The sequence below is a fragment of the Taeniopygia guttata genome, chromosome 33 (assembly GCF_048771995.1).
Source record: "Taeniopygia guttata chromosome 33, bTaeGut7.mat, whole genome shotgun sequence".
NCBI lineage: Eukaryota > Metazoa > Chordata > Aves > Passeriformes > Estrildidae > Taeniopygia > Taeniopygia guttata.
The window spans coordinates 1,770,623-1,797,298 of NC_133058.1; the positions used below are offsets into that span (position 1 = coordinate 1,770,623).

General features: G+C 43.5%; 1 protein-coding gene across 1 annotated transcript; it reads left to right on the forward strand.

Moving 5' to 3' along the window:
- The first annotated feature begins 646 nt into the window (after positions 1-646).
- LIN37 (lin-37 DREAM MuvB core complex component) lies at positions 647-25,748 on the forward strand. The gene is made up of 10 exons (XM_072920709.1): positions 647-683; positions 813-921; positions 1,029-1,085; positions 8,527-8,577; positions 10,586-10,615; positions 13,193-13,275; positions 17,363-17,490; positions 20,863-20,973; positions 23,993-24,066; positions 25,599-25,748. Exons 1-10 carry the CDS (start codon positions 647-649, stop codon positions 25,678-25,680), a joined length of 762 nt encoding a protein of 253 aa, XP_072776810.1. The 3' UTR covers positions 25,681-25,748.
- The last annotated feature ends 928 nt before the right edge of the window (positions 25,749-26,676 follow it).

A 26,676-nucleotide genomic window follows, 5' to 3' on the forward strand; every position in this document is an offset into this window, starting at 1 on the left:
TTGTAGGCGCTGTTGCAATATGTCACTATGGGCCTCGCGGGGCATGATGGGAGCTGTAGTCCCGGAAGTTGCTCCAGCGCTGAGTTTGGGGGTTCAGGGGGGACTTTATGGGGCTTTTCGGGATCCCAGAGGCCACTTGGGGGTCAGAGGAGCCATTGAAGGGGTCGTAAAAGGGCATCTGAGGGTAACTTAGTGGTCAGGGGGCACTCGGGCGTCCCGGAGCTACAGGGCCTCTCTGGTGCGCGGGGAATGATGGGAATTGTAGGCTCGAGGGAAGTACGGGAGTGGTAGGCGCAGGGGAGGCTTTAACGAGGTTCTGTGGGGCGGGGGAGGCGCTTTTGGGGGATATCTGACCGTCCGTGAGGGCACTTTGGGGGGCCCGAGTGCGCTCAAGGGCGGCACTCAGGGATTCTGGGGGTCAGCAGGGGGAATTTAGGGACACCTGTGGGTCTGGGGGGACATTTGGGGGGCATCTGGGGGCTTGGATCTGGGCCCTCTCTATGTGGCTGCGGGGCATGATGGGACTTGGAGGCTTGGCTCCATTGATGGTTTATGGGGCCGCGGGGCATGACGGGAGTTGTAGGCCCCGCTACAATAGCGCTCTATAGAGCCGCGGGGCACGACGGGAGTTGTAGGCCCCGCTACAATGGCGCTCTACAGAGCCGCGAGGCACGACGGGAGTTGTAGGCCCCGCTACAATGGCGTTGTACAGAGCCGCGGGGCACGACGGGAGTTGTAGGCCCCGCTACAATAGGGCTCTATGGAGTCGCGGGGCATGACGGGAGTTGTAGTCAAAATGGCGCCGCCTTAAGGTACCGCCCTCGATGCCGCTGATTGGCTACGCGCCTTGATTGACAGGCGCGTGGACCAATGGGAGGCGGCGGCGGCGGAAGGCGGGAAGCGGCGGCGCCTGCGGCGGCGGTGAGGGGGGGCGGCGGATTTTGGGGCTTTTTTTGGGAATTTTGGGGCTTTTTTGGGAATTTTTGGGGAATTTTTGGGATCTCTCATGACCCCCCCACCCCTTCCAGGCCCCAGAGACGCGTCCGGAGCCGCGATGGCCGCCAAGGTGAAGGTGGAGAAACCAGGTGAGCTCGGGGAGCCCCAAAATCCCCAAAATTTCCCCAAAATTCCCCCCAAAAATCCTGAATTTTCCAGAGCTGGATCCCCAAATTCCCAAAAATTCCGAATTTTCCAGAGCTGGATCCCCAAATTCCCAAAAATTCCCCCAAAATCCCATTTTAATCCCAAAATTCCCCCCCCAAAAAAACCCCAAATCTCCCCAAAAATCCCAATTAAACCCCAAAAATCCCAAAATTCCCAAAAATTTCCCCAAATTCCCACTCGAACCCCCCAAATCCGCCCCAAATTCCCAAAATTCCACAAAATCCCCCTAAAATTTCCAAAAAAATCCCAAATTTCGCCAAAAAATCCCCAAAGTTCCCATTTCAAGCCCCAAAATCCCGAAAAATTCCCCCAAATTCCCAAAAATCCCCCAAAATTCTCCCCAAAGTTTCCAACATTCCCAAAATTCCCAAATTTCCCCCAAATAAAAAAAAATCCCTAAAATTCCCCCAAAAATCCCTAAAAATCGCTCAAAATCCCCCCAAAAATCTCCAAATTCCTCCCAAAATTCCCAAATTCCCAAAATTCTCCAAAAATTCCCAGAAAATCCCAAATAATTCCCAAAAAATCCCTCAAATTCCCCCCAAAAATCATCAGAATTCCCAAAAATCCCCTCAAAATTCCCAAAAATCTCCAAATTTTCATTAAAATCCTTAAAAATTCCCATTTCATCTTCTAAAATCCCAAAAATTACCCAAAACTCCCCAAATTTCCCCAAATTTGTCCCAAAATCCCTAAAATTCCCCAAAAATTTCCCAATAATTCCCAAAAAATAAAAAAATCTCAAAAATCCCCAAATTTCCCCAAAATTCCCCCAAAATTTTCACTTAAAATTCCCGAAAATGTCCCAAAACTCCCCAAAAATCCCCCAAAATTCTCAAAATCCCCAAAAAATTCCCAAATTCCCTCAAACTCCCCAAAAATCCCCCAAATCCTTTCCAGTGTTCCCAAATTTCCCCGAAATTCCCCCAAAATTCCCAAATATCCCAATGAAATCCTCAGAAATTCACAAATTTTGGCCAAAAATCCCAAAATTCCCCAAAAAATCCCCCGAAATTCTCAAAAAATTCCCCAAATTCCCCAAAAATCCCCAAAATTCCCAAAAATTGCCCCCAAAATCCCCAAATTTACAAAAAAAATCCCCCAAATCTCCAGAAATTCCCAAATTCCCCCCAAAATTCCCAAAATCCACAAAATTCACTCCACACTCCCAAAATTCCCCAAAAAATCCCCCAAAATTCTGCAAAATATCCCAAATAATTTCCAAATTTCTCCAAAATTCCCCCAAAATTCCCCAAATCTTTTCCAATATTCCCAAATTTCGGCCAAAATTCCCCAAAAAATTCTCAAATTTCCAAAAAAATTCCCCCAAACGACCCAGAAATTCCCAAAAATACCCCAAAAATCCCCAAAATTCCCCCAAGACCCACAAAAATTCCCAAATTTCCCAAAAAATTCTCCCAAAAATTCTACAAATTCCCCAAATTTCTCAAAATTCCCCAAAATCCCCCAAATTTTGCCCCAAACTCCCCAAAATTCTCATTTAAATTGCTGAACAATCCCATTTCAAACCCAAAAATTCCCCAAAAAAATGCCCCAAAATCCCCCCAAAAATTCCCAAATTTTTCCCAAAATACCCCAAAATTCCCAGAATTTCCCTAAATTTCCCCCAAATTCCCCCAAAGTTCCCCAAAAATCCCCCAAACATTCCCCCAACATTCCCTCAAAATTTGCATTTCATCCCCAAATTCCCCTAAAAATTCCCAAATTTCTGCAAATATTCCCCAAAATTCTCCCAAAAATTCCCAAATTCCCTGCAAATCCCCCAAAGTTCCCCAAAAATCCCCAAAATTTCCCTGAAAATTCCCCCAAAATTCCCTAAATTTTCCCAAAATTCCAATTTTAATCCCCAAAAATCTCACCAAAGTCCCCAAAAAATCCCCAAAATTCCCAAAACCCCCTAAAATTTCCGAATTTCCCCAAAATTCCCCCAAAGGTCCCAAAAAAATCCCCAATTTTTCCCAAAAATCCCCATGAAATTCCCAAAAATCCCTCCAAGAATTCCCAAAAATCCCAAAAAACTCTCCCCAAAAATCCCAAAAATCCCCAAAAATTCTCAAAAATCCCCAAAATTCCCAAATTTAACCCAACAATCCCCCAAATGTTACTCCAAACTCCCCAAAATTCTCATTTAAATCACTCAAAAATCCCATTTCAACCCCAAAAATTCCCCAAAAAATCTCCCAAAATTCTCCCAAAATTCCCAAAATTTCCCCAAAAAACCCAAAAAAATTCCCCAAAAATTCGCATTTCACCCCCGAATTCCCCTAAAAATTCCCAAATCCCCCCAAAAATCCCCAAAATTTCCCTGAAAATTCCCCCAAAAATTCCCAAATTCCCCTCAAATCCCCCAAAGTTCCCCAAAAATCCCCAAAAGTTCCCCAAAATGTCCCTTAAAATTCCCCCAAAATTCCCATTTTAATCCCCCAAAATTCCCCCAAAAAATTCCCTCAAAATTTGCATTTCACCCCTGAAATTCCCCTAAAAATTCCCAAAATCTCCCCAAAATTCTCCCAAACTTCCCAAAAATTCCCAAAATTCCCCAAATTTTCCAAAAGTTCCCCAAAAAGTCCCCCAGATCCTCCCAAAATTCCCCAAAATATTCCCAAAAATCTCCCCAAAATCTCTATAAAATTCCCCAAAATCCCCAAAAAGATTCTAAAAATCCCCTCAAAAATTCCCAAATTTTCCCAATTCCCCCAAAATTCCCGAATTTCTGAAAAAACTCTCCCAAAGATTCCCAATTTTCCCCAAAATCCCCCAAATTTTCCCCCAGACTCCCCAAAATTCTCATTTAAATCGCTCAAAAATCCCATTTCAAACCCAAAAATTCCCAAAAAATTCCCCAAAATTCCCCCAAAATCCCCAAATTTCCCCAAAATTTCCCAAAGTTCCCGAAATTTCCCCCCAAAATTCCGGAATTTTCCAGAGCTTTCGCCCGGTGTTGCCCGGAGTCCCCAAATCTCCCAAAAATCCCCAAAAATTCCCCAAATCTTTTCCAATATTCCCAAATTTCCCTCAAATTCCCCAAAAAATTTCCCAAAATTTCCCAAAAGTCCCCAAAATTTCCCCAAAATCCCCAAAAACTCCCAAAAATTCCCAAAATTTCCCAGACCTCCAAAAATTCCCAATTTTTCTGAAAAATTCTCCCAAAAATTCCCAAATTCCCCCAAAAATCCCCAAATTTGCCCCAAAATTCTCCCAAAAAACTCCCAAATTTCCCAAAAATCCCCCCAAATCTCCCCAAACATTCCCCAAAAATCCCCAAATTTCTTCCAAAATTCCCCAAAAATACCCCCAAAAGTTCCGCAATTTCCCCCAAAATTCCCCAAATTCCCCCCAAAATTCTCCCATAGTTCCCAAAATCCCCCCAAAATTCCCAAATTCCTGCAAAATTTCCCCAAAAATTCCCAAATTTCCCAAAAAACACTCATAAAAATTCCCAATTTTCCAAAAAAATTCCCCAAAATTCCCCAAATTTCTCCAAATTCCCCCCAAAAATTCCCAAATTTCCCCAAAATTCACCCAATATTTCCCTAATTTCCCCCAAAATTCCCAAAATTCCGGAATTTTCCAGAACTTTCCCCCGGAGCCGCCCGGAGTCCCCAAATCTCCCAAAAATCCCCCAAAAAACCAAAAAATTCCCCTAAAAATCCTCAAAATTCCCACAAAAATCCCCAAAATTTTCCGAAAATTCCCAAATTTTCCCCCAAACCCCCAAAAATCCCCAAAATTCCCCCAAAATTTCCCAAAATTCCCCCCCAAAATTCCCAAATTTTTCCAAAAATTCCAAAAAAATTTCCAAAAATTCCAAAATCACCTCAAAAATTCCCCAAAAAATCCCCCAAAATCCCTATAAAATTCCCCAAAATTCCCAAAAAAATTCCCAAAAATCCCAAAAAACTCTCCCAAAAATTCCCAAAAATCCCCAAAATTCCCGAATTTCACCCAAAATCCCCCAAATTTTCCCCCAGACTCCCTAAAATTCTCATTTAAATTGCTCAAAAATCCCATTTCAACCCCAAAATTTCCCCAAAAATTCCGCAAAATTCTCCCAAAATTCCCCCAAAATCCCCAAAAATTCCCAAAATTCCCCCAAAATTAAAAAAATATCCACCAAAACCCCCAAATAGTCCCCAATTCCCCCAAAAAATCCCAAATTCCAGCAAAATTCCCCAAAAATCCCAAAAATACCCCAAAAATTCCAAAAAAATTCCCCCAAAATTTGCATTTCAGCCCGAAAATTCCCCCAAAAATTTCCCCAAAATTCCCATTTTAAGCCCCCAAAATTCCCAAATTTTCCCAAAATTCCCGAATTTCCCCCAAAATTCCCGAATTTCCAGAACTTTCCCCCGGAGCCCTCCGGAGTCCCCAAATCTCCCAGAAATCCCCCCAAAAAAACCTAAATCCCCCTAAAAAGCCCCAAATCCCCCTAAAATTCCCTCAAAATTCCAAAAAATTCCAAAATTTCCTCCAAAATTCCCCAAAAATCCCCAAAATTCTGAAATTTTCTCCAGAATTACCTCTAAAATTCCCACAAAAAATTCCCCAAATGCCCCCAAAATTCCTATAAAATTCCCAAAAATCCCCACAAAAATTCCAAAATTTTCCCAAAATCCCCAAAACTCCCAAATTTCACCCAAAATCCCCCAAATTTTCCCCCAAACTCCCCAAAATTCTCCTTTAAATCGCTCCACAATCCCATTTCAACCCCAAAAATTTCCCCAAAAAATTCCCTAAAATTCCCCCAAAATCCCAAAATTTCCCCCCAAAAATTCCCAAAATTCCCAAAACCCCCTAAAATTTCCAAATTTCCCCAAAGTTCCCCAAAAATCCCCCAAAAATTCCCCCAAAATTCCCATTTCACCCCCAAATTCCCCTAAAAATCCCCAAATTTCTGCAAAATTTCCCCAAAATTCTCTCAAAAATCCCCAAAATTCCCTCAAAATTCCCCTAAAACCCCCAAAAAATTCCCAAATTCCTGCAAAATTTTCCAAATATTCTCCCAAAAATCTCCAAATTTCCCCAAAAGAATGCCAAAAAAATGCCAAAAATTCCCCCAAAATTCCCAAATTTCCCCCAAAATTCTCCCAAAAATTCTCAAATTTTCCCCAAAAATTCCCCAAAATTCCCCCAAAAGTCCCCAAATTCCCCCAAAATCCCTGAAAATTCCCGAAATTCCCGAAATTTCCCCCAAAATTCCGGAATTTTCCAGAACTTTCCCCCAGAGCCGCCCGGAGTCCCCAAATCTCCTAGAAATCCCCCCCAAAAAACCAAAATCCCCCTAAAAACCCCAAATCCCCCTAAAATTCCCTCAAAATCCCAAGAAATTCCAAAATTTCCTCCAAAATTCCCCAAAAATCCCCAAAATTCTGAAATTTTCTCCAGAATTACCTCTAAAATTCCCAAAAAAAATTCCCCAAATGCCCCAAAAATCCCTATAAAATTCCCCAAAATCCTCCCAAAAATTTCCGAAAATCCCCCCAAAAATTCCCAAATTTTCCCAAAATTCCCGAAATTCCCAAAATTTCCCCCCAAAATTGGGGATTTTCCAGAACTCTCTCCCGGAGCCGCCCGGCGCCGCCTCGAGGCCGTTCTGGAGCAGCTGCAGCAGCGCGGCCGGTGGGGGAGGGGAAATGGGGGATTTGGGGGAAATTTGGGGGATTTTGGGGATTTTCGGGGGGATTTGGGGATTTTGGGAGAATTTTAGGGGAAAATTTGGGAGATTGTGGGGGGATTAATATGGGAATTCTGGGGGAATTTGGGAAATTTGGGGATTTTTGGGGGAATTTTTGAAGGAATTTTGGGGGGAATTTGGGGATTTTTGGGAGAATTTTGGGGGAATTTTGTGGAAATTTTTTGGGATATTTGGAAGGATTTTGGGGGAAAATTAGGGAATTTTGGGGGAATTTTGTGGGGTTTTTAGGTTTTTTTTGGGGGGATTTGTTTGGGGATTTTTGGGGAACTTTTGGGGAAATTTGGGGGGTTTTGGGGGTTTTAGGGGAATTTTGGGGGATTTTGGGGGATTAAAATGGGAATTTTGGGGTAAATTTAGCATTTTTTGGGGATTTTGGGGGAATTTTGGGGAAATTTGTTTGGCATTTTTGGGGAATTTTGGTGGAATTTGGGAATTTTGGGGGGATTTTGGGGGTTTTAGGGGAATTCTGGGGGAAAATTTGGGGTAAATTTGGGGATTTAGGGGGAATTTGGGAGATTAAAATGGGAATTTTGGGGGAATTTTTGGGGAATTTTGGGGGATTTTTGGGAATATTTTGGGGGAAATTTGGGGATTTTGGGGGCTTAAAATGGGAATTTTGGGGGAATTTTGGGGGGTATTTTGGGGCTGAAATGCAAATTTTGGGGGAATTTTTTTGGAATTTTGGGGAATTTTTTGGGAATTTTTGGGGTATTTTTGGGATTTTTTGGGAATTTTGCTGGAATTTGGAAATTTTGGGGGGAATTGGGGATTATTTGGGGGTTTTGGAGGATTTTTTTGGGAACTTTGGGAATTTTTGGGGTTTTTTGGGAAATTTTGGGAATTTTGGGAGAATTTTGGGGATTTTGGGAGATTTTGGGAACTTTGGAGGAATTTTCGGGGGAATTTTGGGGGGAATTTGGGGGTTTTAGGGGAACTTTGGGGGATTAAAATGGGAATTTTGGGGAAAATTTGGGAATTTTTGGAGGTGAAATGCGAATTTTGGGGGAATTTTTGGGGGACCATTGGGGGAATTTTGGGGGATTAAAATGGGAATTTTTGGGAAATTTGGGAGAATTCTGGGAGAATTTTTGGGTTTTTTATGGGGTACTTGTGTTATTTTTTGGGGGGATTTGGGGTATTTTGGGGGGTTTTTTGGGGTGTATTTTTTGAATATTTTGGGTATTTTTGGGGGTATTTTTGGGTTTTTTTGGGGGGGGTTTTGGGGGGTATTTTTTGAATATTTTGGGCATTTTTAGGGGGTATTTTTGGGGGTATTTGGGGTATTTTGGGGTTTTTTTGGGGGTTTTTTTTTGGGGGGGTATTTTTGAGGAATATTTGGATTATTTGGAGTTTTTGGGGTGTATTTATTGAATATTTTCGGGGGTATTTGGGGTTTTTTTGGGGTTATTTGGGGTATTTTTGGGGTTTTTTTGGGGGGTTATTTTTGGGGTTTTTTGGGGGTTATTTTTGGGGGTATTTGGGGTATTTTTGGGAGGTTTTTCTGGGTTTTTTTGTGTATTTTTGGGGGTATTTGGGTTTTTTTTGGGAGGTTATTTTTGGGGTTTTTTTGGGGGGTTATTTTTGGGGGTATTTTGGGGGTATTTGGGTTATTTTAAGTTTTTCACCCCAATTTTTGGGGTTCCCAGGGAGCCGCTGGAGGAGGAACCGGGAAAGGGCCCCGGAGAGGCCCCGCCCAAGTAAGGGGGGGGGACCCCAAAATTTGGGATTTGGGACCCCAAAATTCAGGATTTGGGACCCAAAATTTGGGGTTTGGGACCTAAAATTCGGGATTTGGGACCCCAAAATTCGGGATTTGGGACCCCAAAATTTGGGGTTTGGGACACAAAATTGGGATTTGGAATTGGAGACCCCAAAATTTGGTATTTGGGAGCCAAAATTGGGATATTGGGACCCCAAAATTCGGGATTTGGGACCCAAATTTCGGATTTAGGAGCCAAAATTTAGGATTTGGGAGCCAAAATTTGGGATTTGGGACCCAAAATTTGGGGTTTGGGACCCCAAAATTCGGGATTGGGGACCCCAAAATTTGGGGTTTGGGAGCCAAAATTGGAGATTTGGGACCCCAAAATTTGGGGTTTGGGAGCCAAAATTGGAGATTTGGGACCCCAAAATTTGGGGTTTGGGACCCAAAATTTGGTGTTTGGGACCCCAAAATTCGGGATTTGGGACCCCAAAATTCGGGGTTTGGGACCCAAAATTTGGGATTTGGGAGCCAAAATTTGGGGTTTGGGACCCAAAATTTGGGATTTGGGAGCCGAAATTTGGGATTTGGGACCCCAAAATTTGGGGTTTCGGAGCCGAAATTGGGATTGGAAACCCCAAAATTTGGGGTTTGGGACCCCAAAATTTGGGATTTGGGACCCAAAATTCAGGATTCAGGACCCCAAAATTTGGGATTTGAGAGCTGAAATTTGGGATTTGGGACCCCAAAATTTGGGATTTTGGATTTGGGACCCCAAAATTTGGGGTTTGGGAGCCAAAATTTGGGGTTTGGGGACACAAAATTGGGATTTGGAATTGGAGACCCCAAAATTCGGGATTTGGGAGCCAAAATTCGGGATTTGGGACACCAAAATTCGGGATTTGGGACCCAAAATTTGGGGTTTGGGACCCAAAATTTGGGATTTGGAATTAGAGACCCCAAAATTCGGGGTTTGGGACCCCAAAATTTGGGGTTTCGGACCCCAAAATTTGGGGGTTTGGGAGCCAAAATTGGAGATTTGGGGACCCCAAAATTTGGGATTGAGGAACTGAAATTTGGGGGTTTGGGAGCCAAAATTTGGGGATTTGGGACCCCAAAATTTGGGATTGGGGACCCCAAAATTCGGGATTTGGGTACCCCAAAATTTGGGATTGGGGACCCCGAAATTCGGGATTTGGGACCCCAAAATTGGGATCGGGGACCCGAAATTTGGGGCTTTGGGAGCCAAAATTGGGATTGGGGACCCCAAATTTCGGATTTAGGAGCCAAAATTTGGGATTTGGAAACTGAAATTGGGGATTTTGGGACCTGAAATTTGGGATTGGGACCCCAAAATTGGGATTTGGGAGCCGAAATTTGGGATTTGGGGACCCCAAAATTGGGGATTGGGGACCCCAAAATTGGGATTTGGGAGCCAAAATTTGGGATTTTGGGACCCAAAATTTGGGATTGGGGAGGGGGAGACCCAAAAATTGGGGTGGGGGACCCCAAATTTGGGACTTTTTGATTGGAAGGACCCGAAATTTGGGATTTTGGGGATTTGGGGGGACCCCAAATTTGGGATTTTGGGGGGGTCCCGAAATTTTGGGATTTGGGATTCAGGGGGGACCTTAAATTCGGGATTTTGGCCAAAAATTTGGGATTTTGAGAAGGAAAATCCCCAAAAATTTGGGATTTGTGGAAAGAAATCCTAAAAATTTGGGATTTTGGGAAAGGGGACCCCAAAATTTGGGATTTTGGGGATTTGGGGGGACCCCAAATTTGGAATTTGGGGAGGGGGGGAGCCAAAATTCAGGATTTTGGCCAAAACTTTGGGATTTTGGACAAAATTTGGGATTTGGGAGGGGGATTCCCCAAAAATTCGGGATTTAGGCCAAAAAAATTGGGATTTTGGGGAGGGAAATCTCCAAAAATTTGGGATTTTGGGAGGGGGGAACTGAAATTTCCCTTCCCAGATCCCAAAATTCCCAAATTTTCCGCAGGGAGGCCTCGCCCAGCGCCCCCGGGAAGAGGTGAGAGCCCAAAATTCCCCAAATTCCCAAAAATTCCCCAAAAAAATCCCCCAAACTCCCCAAATTCCCAAAAACTCCATTTAAAACATCCCCAAAATTCCCAAAAATTCCCTTAAAAAATCTCCCAAACATTCCCTAAAAAATTTCCCCAAAGTTCTCCCAATTCCCAAAATTTCCATTAAAAAATCCCAAAAATTCCCTAAAAAAATCCCACAAATTCCCAAAAATTCCCTTAAAAATTCCCCAGAATTCCCAAAAATTCCCTAAAAAAATCCCCCAAAACTCCCCAAATTCCCAAAAATTCCCGAAAAAAATCCCCCAAACTCCCCAAATTCCCAATAATTCCATTTAAAAATCCCCAAAATTCCCTAAAAAAATCCCACAAATTCCCTTAAAAAATCCCCAGAATTCCCAAAAATTCCCTAAAAAAATCCCCCAAAACTCCCCAAATTCCCAAAAATTCCCAAAAAAAATCCCCCAAAGTTCTCCAAATTCCCAAAAATTCCATTAAAAAAATTCCCAAAAATTCCCCAAAAAAATCCCCCAAAGTTCTCCCAATTCCCAAAAATTCCATTAAAAAATCCCCCAAAGTTCTCAAAATTCAAAAAAATTCCATTAAAAAATCCCCAAAATTCCCAAAAATTCCCAAAAAAAATCCCCCAAAGTTCTCCCAATTCCCAAAAATTCCATTTTAAAAATCCCAAAAATTCCCAAAAATTCCCTTAAAAATTCCCTAAAAAATCCCCCAAAACGGCCCAAATTCCCCAAAATTCCGTAAAAAATTCCCCCAAAGTTCTCCCAATTCCCAAAAATTCCATTAAAAAATCCCTAAAATTCCCTAAAAAGATCCCCCAAACTGTCCAAATTCCCAAAAATTGCCTTAAAAATTCCCAAAAATTCCCTTAAAAATTCCCAAAAAAATCCCCAAAATCCCTAAGAAATTCCCAGAAAATTACCCAAATTCCCAAAAATTCCCCCAAAATTCCCCAAATGCCCAAAAAGTCCCTAAAAAAAACCCCAAAACTCCTCAAAATTCCTCAAATTCCCTAAAAAAACCCCCAAAACTCCCAAAATCCACAAAACTCCCCAAAATTCCCCAAATTCCCAAAAACTCCCAAAAATTCTGAAAAATCCCCCAAATTCCCTCAAAATCCCCCAAGAATCCCCCAAATTCCCAAAAATTCCCTTAAAAAAATCCTCCAAACTGCCCAAATTCCCAAATATTCCCTTAAAATCCCCAAAAAAATCCCTAAAAAAATTCCCAAAAATTCCCTTAAAAATTCCCTTAAAAATTCCAAAAAATTCCCCTAAAAATTCCCTAAAAAAAAACCCCAAAACTCCCCAAAATTCCTCAATTTCCCTAAAAAATTCCCATTTTCCTGCTATTTTTCCCACTTTTCCCATTTTCCCGTTCTTTTCCCAACTCTTTTCCCGCCATTTTTCCCATTTTTTCCCACTGTTTTTCCCATTTTTTCCGCTATTTTTCCCTCCATTTTTCCCGCTTTTCCCGTTTTCCCGCTGTTTTTGTAACTTTTCCCGTTTTTTTCCATTTTTTCCTGTTTTTTCCCATTTTTCCTCCAGTTTTTCCCATTTTCCCATTTTTCCTGCTGTTTTCCCGCTGTTTTTCCCATTTTTCCATCATTTTTCCCACTTTTCCTGCTCTTTTTCCATAATTTCTCCCATTTTTCCTGTCATTTTTCCATTGTTTTTCCCATATTTTCTGCTATTTTTCCCATTTTCCCACTGTTTTTCCCATTTTCCTGCCGTTTTTCCCACTTTTCCCAACTCTTTTCCTGCCCTTTTTCCCATTTTTCCCGCTCTTTTCCCACCGTTTTCCTCATTTTTCCCACTTTTCTGGTTATTTTTTCCTATTTTTCCCATTCTTTTTCCCATTTTCCCACCACTTTTCCCACTCTTTTCCCGCCATTTCTCTCATTTTTCCCATTTTTCCCATTTTTCTCACTTTTCTTGCTTTTTTCCCACCCTTTTTCCCATTTTTCCCACCCTTTTTCCCATTTTTCCCATCATTTTTCCCATTTTTTCCCATCATTTTTCCCATTTTTTCCCATCATTTTTCCCATTTTTTCCTCCATTTTCCCACTGTTTTTCTCATTTTTCCCCCATTTTTCCCACTCTTTTCCTCCTGTTTTTCTCATTTTTCCCACTTTTCTTGCTTTTTTCCCCCCTTATTTTTCCTATTTTTCCCATCATTTTTCCCATTTTTTCCTCCTTTTTCCCTCTGATTTTCCCATTTTTCCATTTTCCTGCCATTTTCCCACTGTTTTTCCCGTATTTCCCATCTCTTTTCCCTCCATTTTTCCCATTTTTCCCATTTTCCCGTTCTTTTCCCAACTCTTTTCCCGCCGTTTTTCCCATTTTTCCCAACATTTTCCCACTGTTTTTCCCATTTTTTCCGCTGTTTTTCCCTCCACTTTTCCCGTTTTTCCCTCCGTTTTTGTAACTTTTCCCGTTTTTTTCCCATTTTTTCCCGTTTTTCCCGTTTTTTCCCGTTTTTCCCGTTTTTCCCGTTTTTTCCCGTTTTTTCCCGTTTTTCCCGTTTTTCCCCGTTTTTCCCAGGCCCCCCGGTCGGTTCCCGCAGCAGAGGAGGAAGAAGAGGCGGGAGGGGGGGGAGGGGCCCGAGACGCCCCCCCCGAAACAGAGTGAGGAAAATCCCGGAAAAACGGGAATTCCGGAAAAATACGGGAATTCTGGGGCGAAAAATGGGAATTTTAAAAAATCGGGGAATTCTGGGCCAAAATTTGGGAATTCTGTGCCAAAAATGGGAATTCTGAGCAAAAAAATGGGAATTCTGAGAGAAAAAACGGGAATTCAAAAAAAAAAAAATCTGGGAATTCTGGGCCAAAATTTGGGAATTCTGAGCCAAAAATGGGAATTTTTCACCCAAAAAATGGGAATTCTGACCCAAAATTGGGAATTCTGAGCCAAAAAATGGGAATTCCGTAAAAAATCTGGGAATTCTGGGCCAAAATCTGGGAATTCTGGGCCAAAAAATGGGAATTCTGAGACAAAAATGGGAATTCAAAAAAAATTTGGGATTTCTGGGCCAAAATTTGGGAATTCTGAGCCAAAAATGGGAATTCCAGAAAAATCCAGGAAATCAAAAAAAAAATCTGGAAATTCTGAGACAAAATTTGGGAATTTTCCAATTTTTGGGTGATTTTTCACATTTTTTTGGCTGAATTTTCTCATTTTTGGGACAATTTTTCCCATTTTTGGGTGAATTTTCCCATTTTTAGGATGAATTCTCCCAAATTTTGGGTGAATTTTCCCATTTTTGGGGTGAATTTTCCCCATTTTTGGGGTGATATTTGGGTTTTTTGGGATTTCTGGGTGGTTTTTGGGGTTTCTGGTTTGGTTTTTGGGGTTTTTTGGGGCGCCGAGTCCATTTTTGATATATTTTTTCCCAAATTTCGCTGATTTTTCCCCATTTTCTCCCCAGACTCGTTCCTGATCCGCCTCTTTGGGGTTTTTTGGGATTATTTGGGTTTTTTGGGGTTTCTGGGGTGGTTTTTGGGGTTTTTTTGGGGTGCTGATCCCATTTCTGGGGTGATTTTTCCCATTTTTTGTATGAATTTCCCCATTTTTGGGTCAATTTCCCATTTTTGGGTCAATTTCCCCTTTTTGGGGTGAATTTCCCTTTTTTGGCTGAATTTTCCCATTTTTAGGATGAATTTTCCCAAATTTTGGGAGAATTTTCCCATTTTTGGGGTGAATTTTCCCATTTTTTGGATGAATTTCTCCATTTTTAGGTCAATTTCCCATTTTGGGGTGAATTATCCCATTTTTGGGTGAATTTCCTCTTTTCTGGCAGATTTTTCTCATTTTTGGGGTGAATTTTCCCATTTTTGGGTGAAGTTTTCCCATTTTTGGGGCGATTTTTCCTGTTTTTGGGTCAATTTCCCATTTTTGGCTGAATTTTCCCATTTTTAGGATGAATTTATCCAAAATTTGGGTGAATTTTCCCATTTTTGGGGTGATATTTGGGTTTTTGGGGTTTCTGGGGTGGTTTTTGGGGTGATATTTGGGTTTTTGGGGTTTCTGGGGTGGTTTTTGGGGTTTTTTGGGGCGCCGAGTCCATTTTTCATATTTTTTTTCCCAAATTTCGCTGATTTTTCCCCATTTTCTCCTCAGACTCGTTCGTGATCCGCCTCTTTGGGGTTTTTGGGGTGATTTTTGCGTTATTTGGGTTTCTGGGTGGTTTTTGGGTTTTTTTTGGATGCTGAGCTCATTTTTGGGGTGAATTTTCTGGATTTTGGGTCATTTCCCCCCATTTTTCCCCCAGACTCATTCGTGATCCGCCTCTTTGGGATTATTTGGGTTATTTGGGGTTTCTGAGTTGGTTTGGGATTTTTTGGGGCGCTGAGCTCATTTTTGGGGTGAATTTTCTGGATTTTGGGTCATTTTTCCCAATTTTGCCCATTTTTCCCACAGACTCGTTCGTAATCCACCTCTTTGGGGTTTTTGGGGTGATTTTTGGGTTATTTGGGGTTTCTGGGTGGTTTTTGGGGTTTCTGGGGTGGTTTTGGGGTTTTTTGGGTCGCCCAGTCCATTTTCCATACATTTTTTCCCAAATTTCACTGATTTTCCCCCATTTTCCCCCAGACTCATTCGTGATTCGCCTCTTTGGGTTTTTTGGGGATAATTTGGGTTATTTGGGTTTTTTGGGTTTTCTGGGTGGTTTTTGGGGTTTCTGGGTCATTTTTGAGGTTTCTGGGGTGGTTTTTGGGTTTTTCGGGGCGCCGAGTCCATTTTTGATATATTTTTTCCCAAATTCTGCTGATTTTGCCCCATTTTCCCCCAGACTCGTTCGTGATCCGCCTCTTTGGGGTTTTTTGGGTTATTTGGGATTTCTGGGGTGGTTTTTGGGGTTTTTTGGGGCTTGATCCCATATTTAGGATTTTTTTCCTGGTTTTGGGGTAAATTTTCCCAAATTCGGGTCATTTTTCCCAATTTTGCCCATTTTTCCCCCAGACTCATTTGTGATCCACCTCTTTGGGGTTTTTGGGGTAATTTCGGGTGATATTTGGGGTGATTTTTGGGTTATTTGGGATTTCTGGGTGGTTTTGGGGTTTCTGGGGTGGTTTTGGGTTTTTCGGGGCGCCGAGTCCATTTTTGATATATTTTTTCCCAAATTTCACTGATTTTCCCCCATTTTCCCCCAGACTTGTTCGTGATCCGCCTCTTTGGGGTTTTTTGGGATTATTTGGGTTATTTGGGTTTCTGGGTCGTTTTTGGGGTTTTTTTGGATGCTGAGCTCATTTTTGGGGTGAATTTTCTGGATTTTGGGTCATTTCCCCCCATTTTTCCCCCAGACTCATTCGTGATCCGCCTCTTTGGGATTATTTGGGTTTTTTGGGGTTTCTGAGTTGGTTTAGGATTTTTTGGGGCGCTGAGCTCATTTTTGGGGTGAATTTTCTGGATTTTTGGTCATTTTTCCCAATTTTGCCCATTTTTCCCACAGACTCGTTCGTAATCCACCTCTTTGGGGTTTTTGGGGTGATTTTTGGGTTATTTGGGATTTCTGGGTCGTTTTTGAGGTTTCTGGGGTGATTTTTCGGTTATTTGGGGTTTCTGGGGTGGTTTTTGGGGTTTTTTGGGGCGCCGAGTCCATTTTTCGGATGTTTTTTCCCAAATTTCGCTGCTTTTTCCCCATTTTCCCCCAGACTCGTTCCTGATCCGCCTCTTTGGGGTGATTTTTGGGATTTTTTGGGATTTTTTTGTGGTTTCTGGGGTGGTTTTTGGGGTGATTTTTGGGTTATTTGGGATTTCTGGGTGGTTTTGGGGTTTTTTTGGGATTTCTGGGTGGTTTTTCGGGTTTCTGGGTGGTTTTGGAGGTTTTTGGGGTGATTTTTGGGTTATTTGGGCTTTCTGGGGTGGTTTTTGGGGTTTTTTGGGGCACTGAGTCCATTTTTCGGATTTTTTTTCCCAAATTTGGGCTATTTTTGGGGCATTTTTGCCCTTTTTTCCCCCAGACTCGTTCCTGATCCGCCTCTTTGGGTTTTTTGGGGATTATTTGGGTTATTTGAGGTTTCTGGGGCGGTTTTTGGGGTTTTTCGGGGCGCCGAGTCCATTTTTGATATATTTTTTCCCAAATTTTGCTGATTTTCCCCCATTTTCTCCGCAGACTCGTTCGTGATCCGCCTCTTTGGGGTTTTTTGGGATTATTTGGAATTTTTTGGCTTATTTGGTATTTTTGGGGTTTCTGGGTGGGTTTTGGGGTTTCTGGGGTGGTTTTTTGGGTTTTTTTGGGGTGCTAAGCTCATTTTTGGGGTGAATTTTCTGGATTTTGGGTCATTTTTGCCCATTTTCTCCCCAGACTCGTTCGTGATCCGCCTCTTTGGGGTTTTTGGGGTTATTTGGAATTTTTTGGGTCATTTGGGATTTCTGGGTGGTTTTGTGGGTTTCTGGGTCGTTTTTGGGTTTTCTGGTTTGGTTTTTGGGGTTTTTTGGGGCGCCGACTCCATTTTCCATACATTTTTTCCCAAATTCCGCTGATTTTTCCCCATTTTCCCCAGACTCGTTCGTGATCCGCCTCTTTGGGTTTTTTGGGATTATTTGGGATTATTTGGGTTTTTTGGGGTTTCTGGGGTGGCTTTTGGGTTTTCTGGGGTGGTTTTTGGGGTTTTTTGGGGTTTCTGGGGCGGTTTTTAGGGTTTTTTGGGGCGCCGAGTCCATTTTTCACATATTTTTTCCCAAATTCGGCTGATTTTGCCCCATTTTCCCCAGACTCGTTCGTGATCCGGCTGTTTGACCGCAGCGTGGAGCTGGGGCAGTTCCCGGCCGGGACCCCCCTGTACCCCGTGTGCCGCGCCTGGATCGGGCACAGCCCCGCGCCCGCCCCCGCCCCCGAGCAGGTCCGGGTGTACTGGTTTGTACTGGTTTGTACTGGGAGGGACTGGTTTGTACTGGGAGCAAAAAACCCCGCGGGTTTAGGGCCAAAAACGGCGATTTTAGGGCCAAAAATGCGATTTTTTGGGTAAAAAAGTGAATTTTCAAAGGAAAAATGGGAATTTTGGGTGGAAATGTGGGACTGGTTTGGACTGGTTTATACTGGGAGGGACTGGGAGCAAAAAACCCCGCGGGTTTAGGGCCAAAAACGGGGATTTTAGTGCCCAAAATGGGATTTTGTGGGAAAAAAAGGGAATTTTCGAAGGAAAAATGGGAATTTTGGGTGGGAATGTGGGACTGGTTTATACTGGTTTATACTGGGAGGGACTGGGAGGGACTGGGAGCAAAAAGCCACGTGGGTTTAGGACCAAAAACGGGGATTTTAGGGGCAAAAATGGGATTTTAGGGCCAAAAATTGGATTTTCTGGGTGAAAAATGGGGATTTTAGATGGGAATATGGGACTGGGTTATACTGGTTTGTACTGGTTTGTACTGGTTTGTACTGGTTTATACTGGGAGCAAAAAACCCCGGGCATTTAGGGCCAAAAATGGGGATTTTAGGGGCAAAAATGGGGATTTTAGGGGCAAAAATGAGAATTTTAGGGCCAAAAATGGGATTTTTTGGGTAAAAAATGGGGATTTAAGATGGGAATATGGGACTGGTTTATACTGGTTTGTACTGGTTTATACTGGGAGGGACTGGGAGCAAAAAACCCCGCGGGTTTAGGGCAAAAAATGGGGATTTTAGGGCCAAAAATGGGGATTTTGTGGGAAAAAAAGGGAATTTTCGAAGGAAAAATGGGAATTTTGGGTGGGAATGTGGGAGTTGTTTGTACTGGTTTATACTGGTTTGTACTGGTTTGTACTGGTCTATACTGGGAGGGACTGGGAGCAAAAAACCCCGCGGGTTTAGGGCAAAAAACGGGGATTTTAGGGACAAAAATGCGATTTTTTGGGTAAAAAAGTGAATTTTCAAAGGAAAAATGGGAATTTTGGGTGGAAATGTGGGACTGGTTTGTACTGGTTTATACTGGGAGGGACTGGGAGGGACTGGGAGCAAAAAACCCCGCGGGTTTGGGGCAAAAAACGGGGATTTTAGGGCCAAAAATGGGGATTTTGTGGGTAAAAAATGGGGATTTTAGGGGAAAAATCGGGATTTTAGATGGGAATATGGGACTGGGTTATACTGGTTTGTACTGGTTTGTACTGGTTTGTACTGGTTTATACTGGGAGCAAAAAACCCCGCGGGTTTGGGGCGAAAAACGGGGATTTTAGGGCCAAAAATGGGATTTTTTGGGTAAAAATGGGGATTTTAGAAGGAAAAATGGGGATTTTAGATGGGAACATGGGACTGGTTTATACTGGTTTATACTGGGAGGGAACTGGTTTGGACTGGTTTGGACTGGTCTATACTGGGAGGGACTGGGAGCAAAAAACCCCGCGAGTTTAGGGCAAAAAACGGGAATTTTAGGCGCAAAAATAGTATTTTAGAAGGAAAAATAGTGAATTTCCGAAGGAAACATGGGAATTTTGGGTGGGAATGTGGGACTGGGTTATACTGGTTTGGACTGGTTTATACTGGTTTATACTGGTTTATACTGGGAGGGACTGGGAGCAAAAAACCCCGCGGGTTTAGGGCCAAAAATGGGGATTTTAGGGGCAAAAATGGGATTTTTTGGGTAAAAAATGGGGATTTTAGATGGGAATATGGGACTGGGTTATACTGGTTTGTACTGGTTTGTACTGGTTTATACTGGGAGGGACTGGGAGCAAAAAACCCCGCGGGTTTAGGGCGAAGAATGGGGATTTTAGGGGCAAAAAAGGGGATTTTAGGGGCGAAAAATGGGAATTTTAGAAGGAATAATCGGGATTTTAGATGGGAATATGGGACTGGGTTATACTGGTTTGTACTGGGAGGGAACTGGTTTGTACTGGTTTGTACTGGTTTATACTGGTCTATACTGGGAGGGACTAGGAGCAAAAAGCCCCGCGGGTTTGGGGCGAAAAACGGGGATTTTAGGGCCAAAAATGGGAATTTTTGGGGAAAAATTGGGAATTTTGGGTGGAAATGTGGGACTGGTTTGGACTGGTTTATACTGGTTTGTACTGGTTTGTACTGGTCTATACTGGGAGCAAAAAACCCCGCGGGTTTAGGGCAAAAAACGGGGATTTTAGGGGCAAAAATGGGGATTTTAGAAGGAAATATGGGAATTTTGGGTGGGAATGTGGGACTGGTTTGTCCTGGTTTGGACTGGTTTGGACTGGTTTGGACTGGTTTGTACTGGGAGGGACTGGGAGGGACTGGGAGCAAAAAACCCCGCGGGTTTAGGGTGAAAAATGGAGATTTTAGGGCCAAAAATGGGATTTTTTGGGTAAAAATGGGGATTTTAGAAGGAAAAATGGGAATTTTGGATGGGAATGTGGGACTGGGTTATACTGGGAGGGACTGGTTTGGACTGGTCCATACTGGTCTCTAACTGGTCCATACTGGTTTATACTGGTTTATACTTGTCCATACCGGTCCCTAACTGGTCCGTACTGGTCCGTACTGGTCCGTACTGGTCCATACTGGTTTATACTGGTTTATACTGGTCTGTAACTGGTTTATACTGGTCCATACTGGTTTATACTGGTCCCTAACTGGTTTATACTGGTCCGTACTGGTCTATACTGGTCTGTAACTGGTTTTTACTGGTCCATACTGGTCCATACTGGTCCATACTGGTCCATACTGGTTTATACTGGTTTATACTGGTCTCTAACCGGTCCATACTGGTCCATACTGCTCTGTAACTGGTCCGTACTGGTTTATACTGGTCTCTAACTGGTCTCTAACTGGTTTATACTGGTTTATACTGGTCTGTAACTGGTTTATACTGGTCCATACTGGTTTATACTGGTCCCTAACTGGTTTATACTGATTTATACTGGTCTCTAACTGGTCCATACTGGTCCATACTGGTCCATACTGGTCCATACTGGTTTATACTGGTTTATACTGGTCTCTAACCGGTTTATACTGCTCCATACTGGTTTATACTGGTCCGTACTGGTTTATACCGGTCCATACTGGTCTCTAACTGGTTTATACTGGTCCATACCGGTTTATACTGGTTTATACTGGTCCATACTGGTCTGTAACTGGTTTATACTGGTTTATACTGGTCCATACTGGTCCATACTGGTCCATACTGGTCTGTAACCGGTCCATACTGGTCTGTAACTGGTTTATACTGGTCCCTAACTGGTTCATACTGGTCTGTAACTGGTTTATACTGGTCCCTAACTGGTTCATACTGGTTTATACTGGTTTATACTGGTCCATACTGGTCCCGCAGGCCCCGCCCGGCTCCGAGGACGTTCTGGCCCTGCCCCCGCCCGGCCCCGCCCTGACCCCGCGCGTCCCCTCCCCCCTCGGCCCCGAGGAGAGCGGCGCCCCGCCCGGACAGGTGAGAGCGACCCAAAACAGCCCAAAATCAGCCCAAAAACAGCCCAAAATCGCCCCAAAAATACACCAAAATCACCCCAAAAACAGCCCAAAAATAGCCCAAAATCAGCCCAAAATCAGCCCAAAAACAGCCCAAAAATAGACCAAAATCAGCCCAAAATCAGCCCAAAAACAGCCCAAAAATAGACCAAAATTATCCCCAAAAATATCCCTTAATTATCTCCAAAAATGATCCCAAAATACCACAAAATCACCCCAAAATCACCCCAAAAATAGACCAAAATCAGCCCAAAATCACCCCAAAAATAGACCAAAATCAGCCCAAAAATACCCCAAAATCAGCCCAAAAATAGACGAAAATTATCCCCAAAAATGATCCCAAAATACCCCAAAATCACCCCAAAAATAGACCAAAAACAGCCCAAAATCACCCCAAAATCACCCCAAAAACAGCCCAAAAATAGACCAAAATCGACCCAAAACCAGCCCAAAATCACCCCAAAAACAGCCCAAAATCAGCCCAAAATTATCCCTTAATTATCTCCAAAAATGATCCCAAAATACCCCAAAATCACCCCAAAAACAGCCCAAAATCACCCCAAAAACAGCCCAAAAATAGACCAAAATCACCCCAAAATCACCCCAAAAATAGAGCAAAATCACCCCAAAATCACCCCAAAAACAGCCCAAAATCACCCCAAAAATAGCCCAAAATCAGCCCAAAAATAGCCCAAAATCACCCCAAAAATCACCCCAAAAACAGCCCAAAATCACCCCAAAAACAGCCCAAAAATAGACCAAAATCGGCCCAAAAACAGCCCAAAATCACCCCAAAATCAGCCCAAAAACAGCCCAAAAACAGCCCAAAAATAGACCAAAATCAGCCCAAAAACAGCCCAAAATCACCCCAAAAACAGCCCAAAAATAGACCAAAATCAGCCCAAAAACAGCCCAAAAACAGCCCAAAAATAGACCAAAATCAGCCCAAAAACAGCCCAAAATCACCCCAAAAATACACCAAAATCGCCCCAAAAATAGACCAAAATCGGCCCAAAATCACCCCAAAATCACCCCAAAATCAGCCCAAAAATAGACCAAAATCATCCCCAAAATCACCCCAAAAATAGACCAAAATCACCCCAAAACCAGCCCAAAATCACCCCAAAATCACCCCAAAAATACCCCAAAAATAGACCAAAATCACCCCAAAAATACCCCAAAATCACCCCAAAAATAGACCAAAATCAGCCCAAAAATAGACCAAAATCACCCCAAAACCAGCCCAAAATCACCCCAAAAATAGACCAAAATCACCCCGAAAATATCCCAAAATTATCCCAAAATTATAACGAAATTATGCAAAAATTATCACAAAATTATAGCAAAATCAGCCCAAAATTATCCCCCAAAATCAGCCCAAAATTATCCCAAAATTATAGCGAAATTATGCAAAAATTATCACAAAATTATAGCAAAATCAGCCCAAAATTATCCCCCAAAATCGGCCCAAATGATCCCAAAATACCCCAAAATAACCCAAAAAATATCCCAAAATCAGACAAAATCAGCCCAAAAATAGACCAAAATCACCCTAAAATACCCCAAAATCACCCCAAAAATAGCCCAAAATCACCCCAAAAACAGCCCAAAATCACCCCAAAATCACCCCAAAATCACCCCAAAAATATCCCAAAATTATCCCAAAAATAGACCAAAATCACCCCAAAAATATCCCAAAATTATAGCGAAATTATGCAAAAATTATCACAAAATTATAGCAAAATCGGCCCAAAATTATCCCCCAAAATCAGCCCAAATGATCCCAAAAATAGCCCAAAATCAGCCCAAAATTATCCCCCAAAATCGGCCAAAATCATCCCAAGAATCCCCTAAAATTATGCCAAATATATCCCAAAAATCCTTTATAAAAATCCTAAAAATTATCCCCAAAAATCCCCTAAAAAATCCCAAAAATTCTCCCCAAAACCCCCTAAAAATATCCCAAATTTACCTCAAAAATATCCCAAAAATCCTTTATAAAAATCCTAAAAATAACCCCAAAAATCCCCTAAAAAAAATAAAAAAAACCCCCCAAAAATCCCCCAAAAATATCCCAAAATTACCCAAAAAAAATCTCAAAAATCTTTTATAAAAATCCTAAAAATTATCCCCAAAAATCCCCTAAAAAACCCCAAAAATCCCCCAAAATATCCCAAAAAATACCCCAAAAATATCCCAAAATTACCTGAAAAATATATCAAAAATCTTTTATAAAAATCCCCAAAAAAATCCCCAAAAATCCCCTGAAAAATTTCAAAATTACCCCAAAATATCCCAAAAAATACCCCAAAAATATCCCAAAATTACCTAAAAAAAACCCCAAAAATCCCCTAAAAATATCCCAAAATTACCCCAAAAAATCCTAAAAATTATCCCCAAAAATCCCCTAAAAAATCCCAAAAATTCTCCCAAAAATCCCCTAAAAATATCCAAAATATTCTTTATAAAAATCCTCAAAATTCCCTAAATATTACCCCAAAAATCCCCTAAAAATATCCCAAAATTACCTCAAAAATATCCCAAAAATCCTTTAGAAAAATCCTAAAAATAACCCCAAAAATCCCCTAAAAAATCCCAAAAATCCCCCCAAAATCCCCCAAAAACAACCCAAAAATATCCCAAAAATCCCCTAAAATATCCCAACAATTCTCCCAAAAATCCCCTAAAAATATCCCAACAATTCTTTATAAAAATCCTGAAAAATCCCCAAAATTACCCCCCAAAATCCCCTAAAAAATCCCAAAAATCCCCTAAAAATATCCCAAAACTACCCCAAAAATATCTCAAAAATCTTTTATAAAAATCCTAAAAATTATCCCCAAAAATCCCCTAAAAAACCCCAAAAATCCCCAAAAAAATCCCCCAAAAATCCCCCAAGCTCCGCCCACCTCCCCAAGCCCCGCCCACCTTCCCCCAAGCCCCGCCCCTCGCTGACGTCATTGCTGTGGCCCCGCCCCCAGGCGCCTGACCCCGCCCCCTCCATCACCTCTCTGATCTACCGGAACATGGAGAGATGGAAACGCGTCCGGCAGCGGTGAGGGGCACTGGGACGGACTGGTTTATACTGGTTTGGACTGGGAGGGACTGGGTTATACTGGGAGGGACTGGGAGGGACTGGGGGGTGAAAATCCGGAGGTTTTGGGGTGAAAAATGGGGATTTTAGGGGTGAAAAATGGGACTGGGAGGGGACTGGGTTATACTGCGAATGGGGCTGGGGGCACTGGTTTGGACTGGTTTGTACTGGGAGGGAACTGGGATATACTGGTTTATACTGGTTTGGACTGGTTTGGACTGGGAGGGAACTGGGAGGGACTGGCGGGTGAAAATTTGGGAGTTTTGGGGTGAAAAACGGGGATTTTAGGGGTGAAAATGGGACTGGGAGGGGACTGGGTTATACTGGGAGGGAACTGGGAGGGAACTGGGATATACTGGGTTATACTGGTTTGTACTGGGAGGGACTGGGGGGGACTGGGGGGTGAAAATCCGGGAGTTTTGGGGTGAAAAATGGGGATTTTAGGGGTGAAAATAGGACTGGGTTATACTGGGAGGGACTGGGAGGGAACTGGGATATACTGGGTTATACTGGGAGGGAACTGGGAGGGACTGGGGGGTGAAAATTCGGGAGTTTTGGGGTGAAAAATGGGGATTTTAGGGGTGAAAATGGGACTGGGCTGTACTGGGAATGGGGCTGGGGGCACTGGTTTGTACTGGTTTGTACTGGGAGGGAACTGGGAGGGACTGGGGGGTGAAAATCCGGAGGTTTTGGGGTGAAAAATGGGGATTTTAGGGGTGAAAATGGGACTGGGTTATACTGGGAATGGGGCTGGGGGCACTGGTTTGGACTGGTTTGGACTGGGAGGTTGTCAGGAGTTCATACTGGTCCATACTGGTTTATACTGGTCCCTAACCGGTCCATACCGGTCTCTAACCGGTCCGTACTGGTTTATACTGGTTTATACTGGTCCGTACTGGTCCCTGACCGGTCTATACTGGTTTATACTGGTCCCTAACTGGTCTGTACTGGTTTATACTGGTCTGTAACCGGTCCGTACCGGTTTATACTGGTCCGTACTGGTTTATACTGGTCCCTGACCGGTCTATACTGGTCCATACTGGTCCCTAACCGGTCCCTACTGGTTTATACTGGTCCATACTGGTCCCTAACTGGTCCGTACTGGTCCATACTGGTTTATACGGGTCTCTAACCGGTCCATACTGGTTTATACTGGTCCGTACTGGTCCATACTGGTTTATACTGGTTTATACTGGTCCCTAACTGGTCCATACCGGTCTCTAACTGGTCTCTAACCGGTCCATACTGGTCCGTACTGGTCTCTAACTGGTCCATACTGGTTTATACCGGTCTCTAACCGGTCCGTACTGGTTTATACTGGTCCATACTGGTCTCTAACCGGTCCATACTGGTTTATACCGGTCCGTACTGGTCTCTAACCGGTCCGTACTGGTTTATACTGGTCTCTAACTGGTCCGTACTGGTTTATACTGGTCCGTACTGGTCTCTAACTGGTCCATACTGGTTTATACTGGTTTATACTGGTCCGGCAGGTGGCGCGAGGCGGCGCAGCGGCAGCAGCAGCGCTACGGGCCCAGCCTGCGCCTGCTGCGCCTCATCTACGAGAGACAGTGAGGCCACGCCCACCGGACACGCCCACCGCGGCCACACCCACCGAGGCCACACCCACTCTGACCACACCCACTCTGACCACGCCCACTCTGACCACGCCCACAACCACCCTGACCATGCCCAATCTGACCACGCCCACATTGACCACACACAGACCACGCCCACATTGACCAAAACTCAGACCACGCCCACATTGGCCACGCCCACATTGGTCGCACCCACACAGACCACGCCCATTCAGACCACACCCACCGTGACCACGCCCATACTGCTTACTCTCACCCTGACCACGCCCACATTGACCACGCCCACATAGGCCACACCCACATTGACCACACACACTCAGACCACGCCCACATTGACCAAAACTCAGACCATGCCCACATTGGCCACGCCCACTCTGACCACGTCCACATTGGCCACACCCACATTGACCACACCCACTCTGACCACGCCCACACTCACTCAGACCACGCCCACATTGGACACACACACCCTGACCACGCCCACATCCGTCCTGACCACGCCCACATCGACCACACCCACACTGACCACTCCCACACTGACCACACCCACTCTGACCACGCCCACCTTGACCAAACCCACTCTGACCACGCCCACATCCACCCGGACCACGCCCACACTGACCACACCCATATTGGCCACGCCCACATTTACCACACCCACCGAGGCCACTCCCACACCCACTCTGACCACACCCACACTGACCAGACCAACTCTGACCACACCCACAGCCACATTGACCACACCCACCTAGACCACGCCCACATTGACCACACCCACTCAGACCACGCCCACACTGACCACTCCCACATTGACCACGCCCACATCCACTCTGACCACACCCATGTTGCCCAAACCCACTCTGACCACGCCCACACTGACCACACCCACCCTGATGACGCCCACCGTGACCACACCCACCCTGACCACTCCCACACCCACCCTGACCACGCCCCTCCACCAATAAAACCTCCT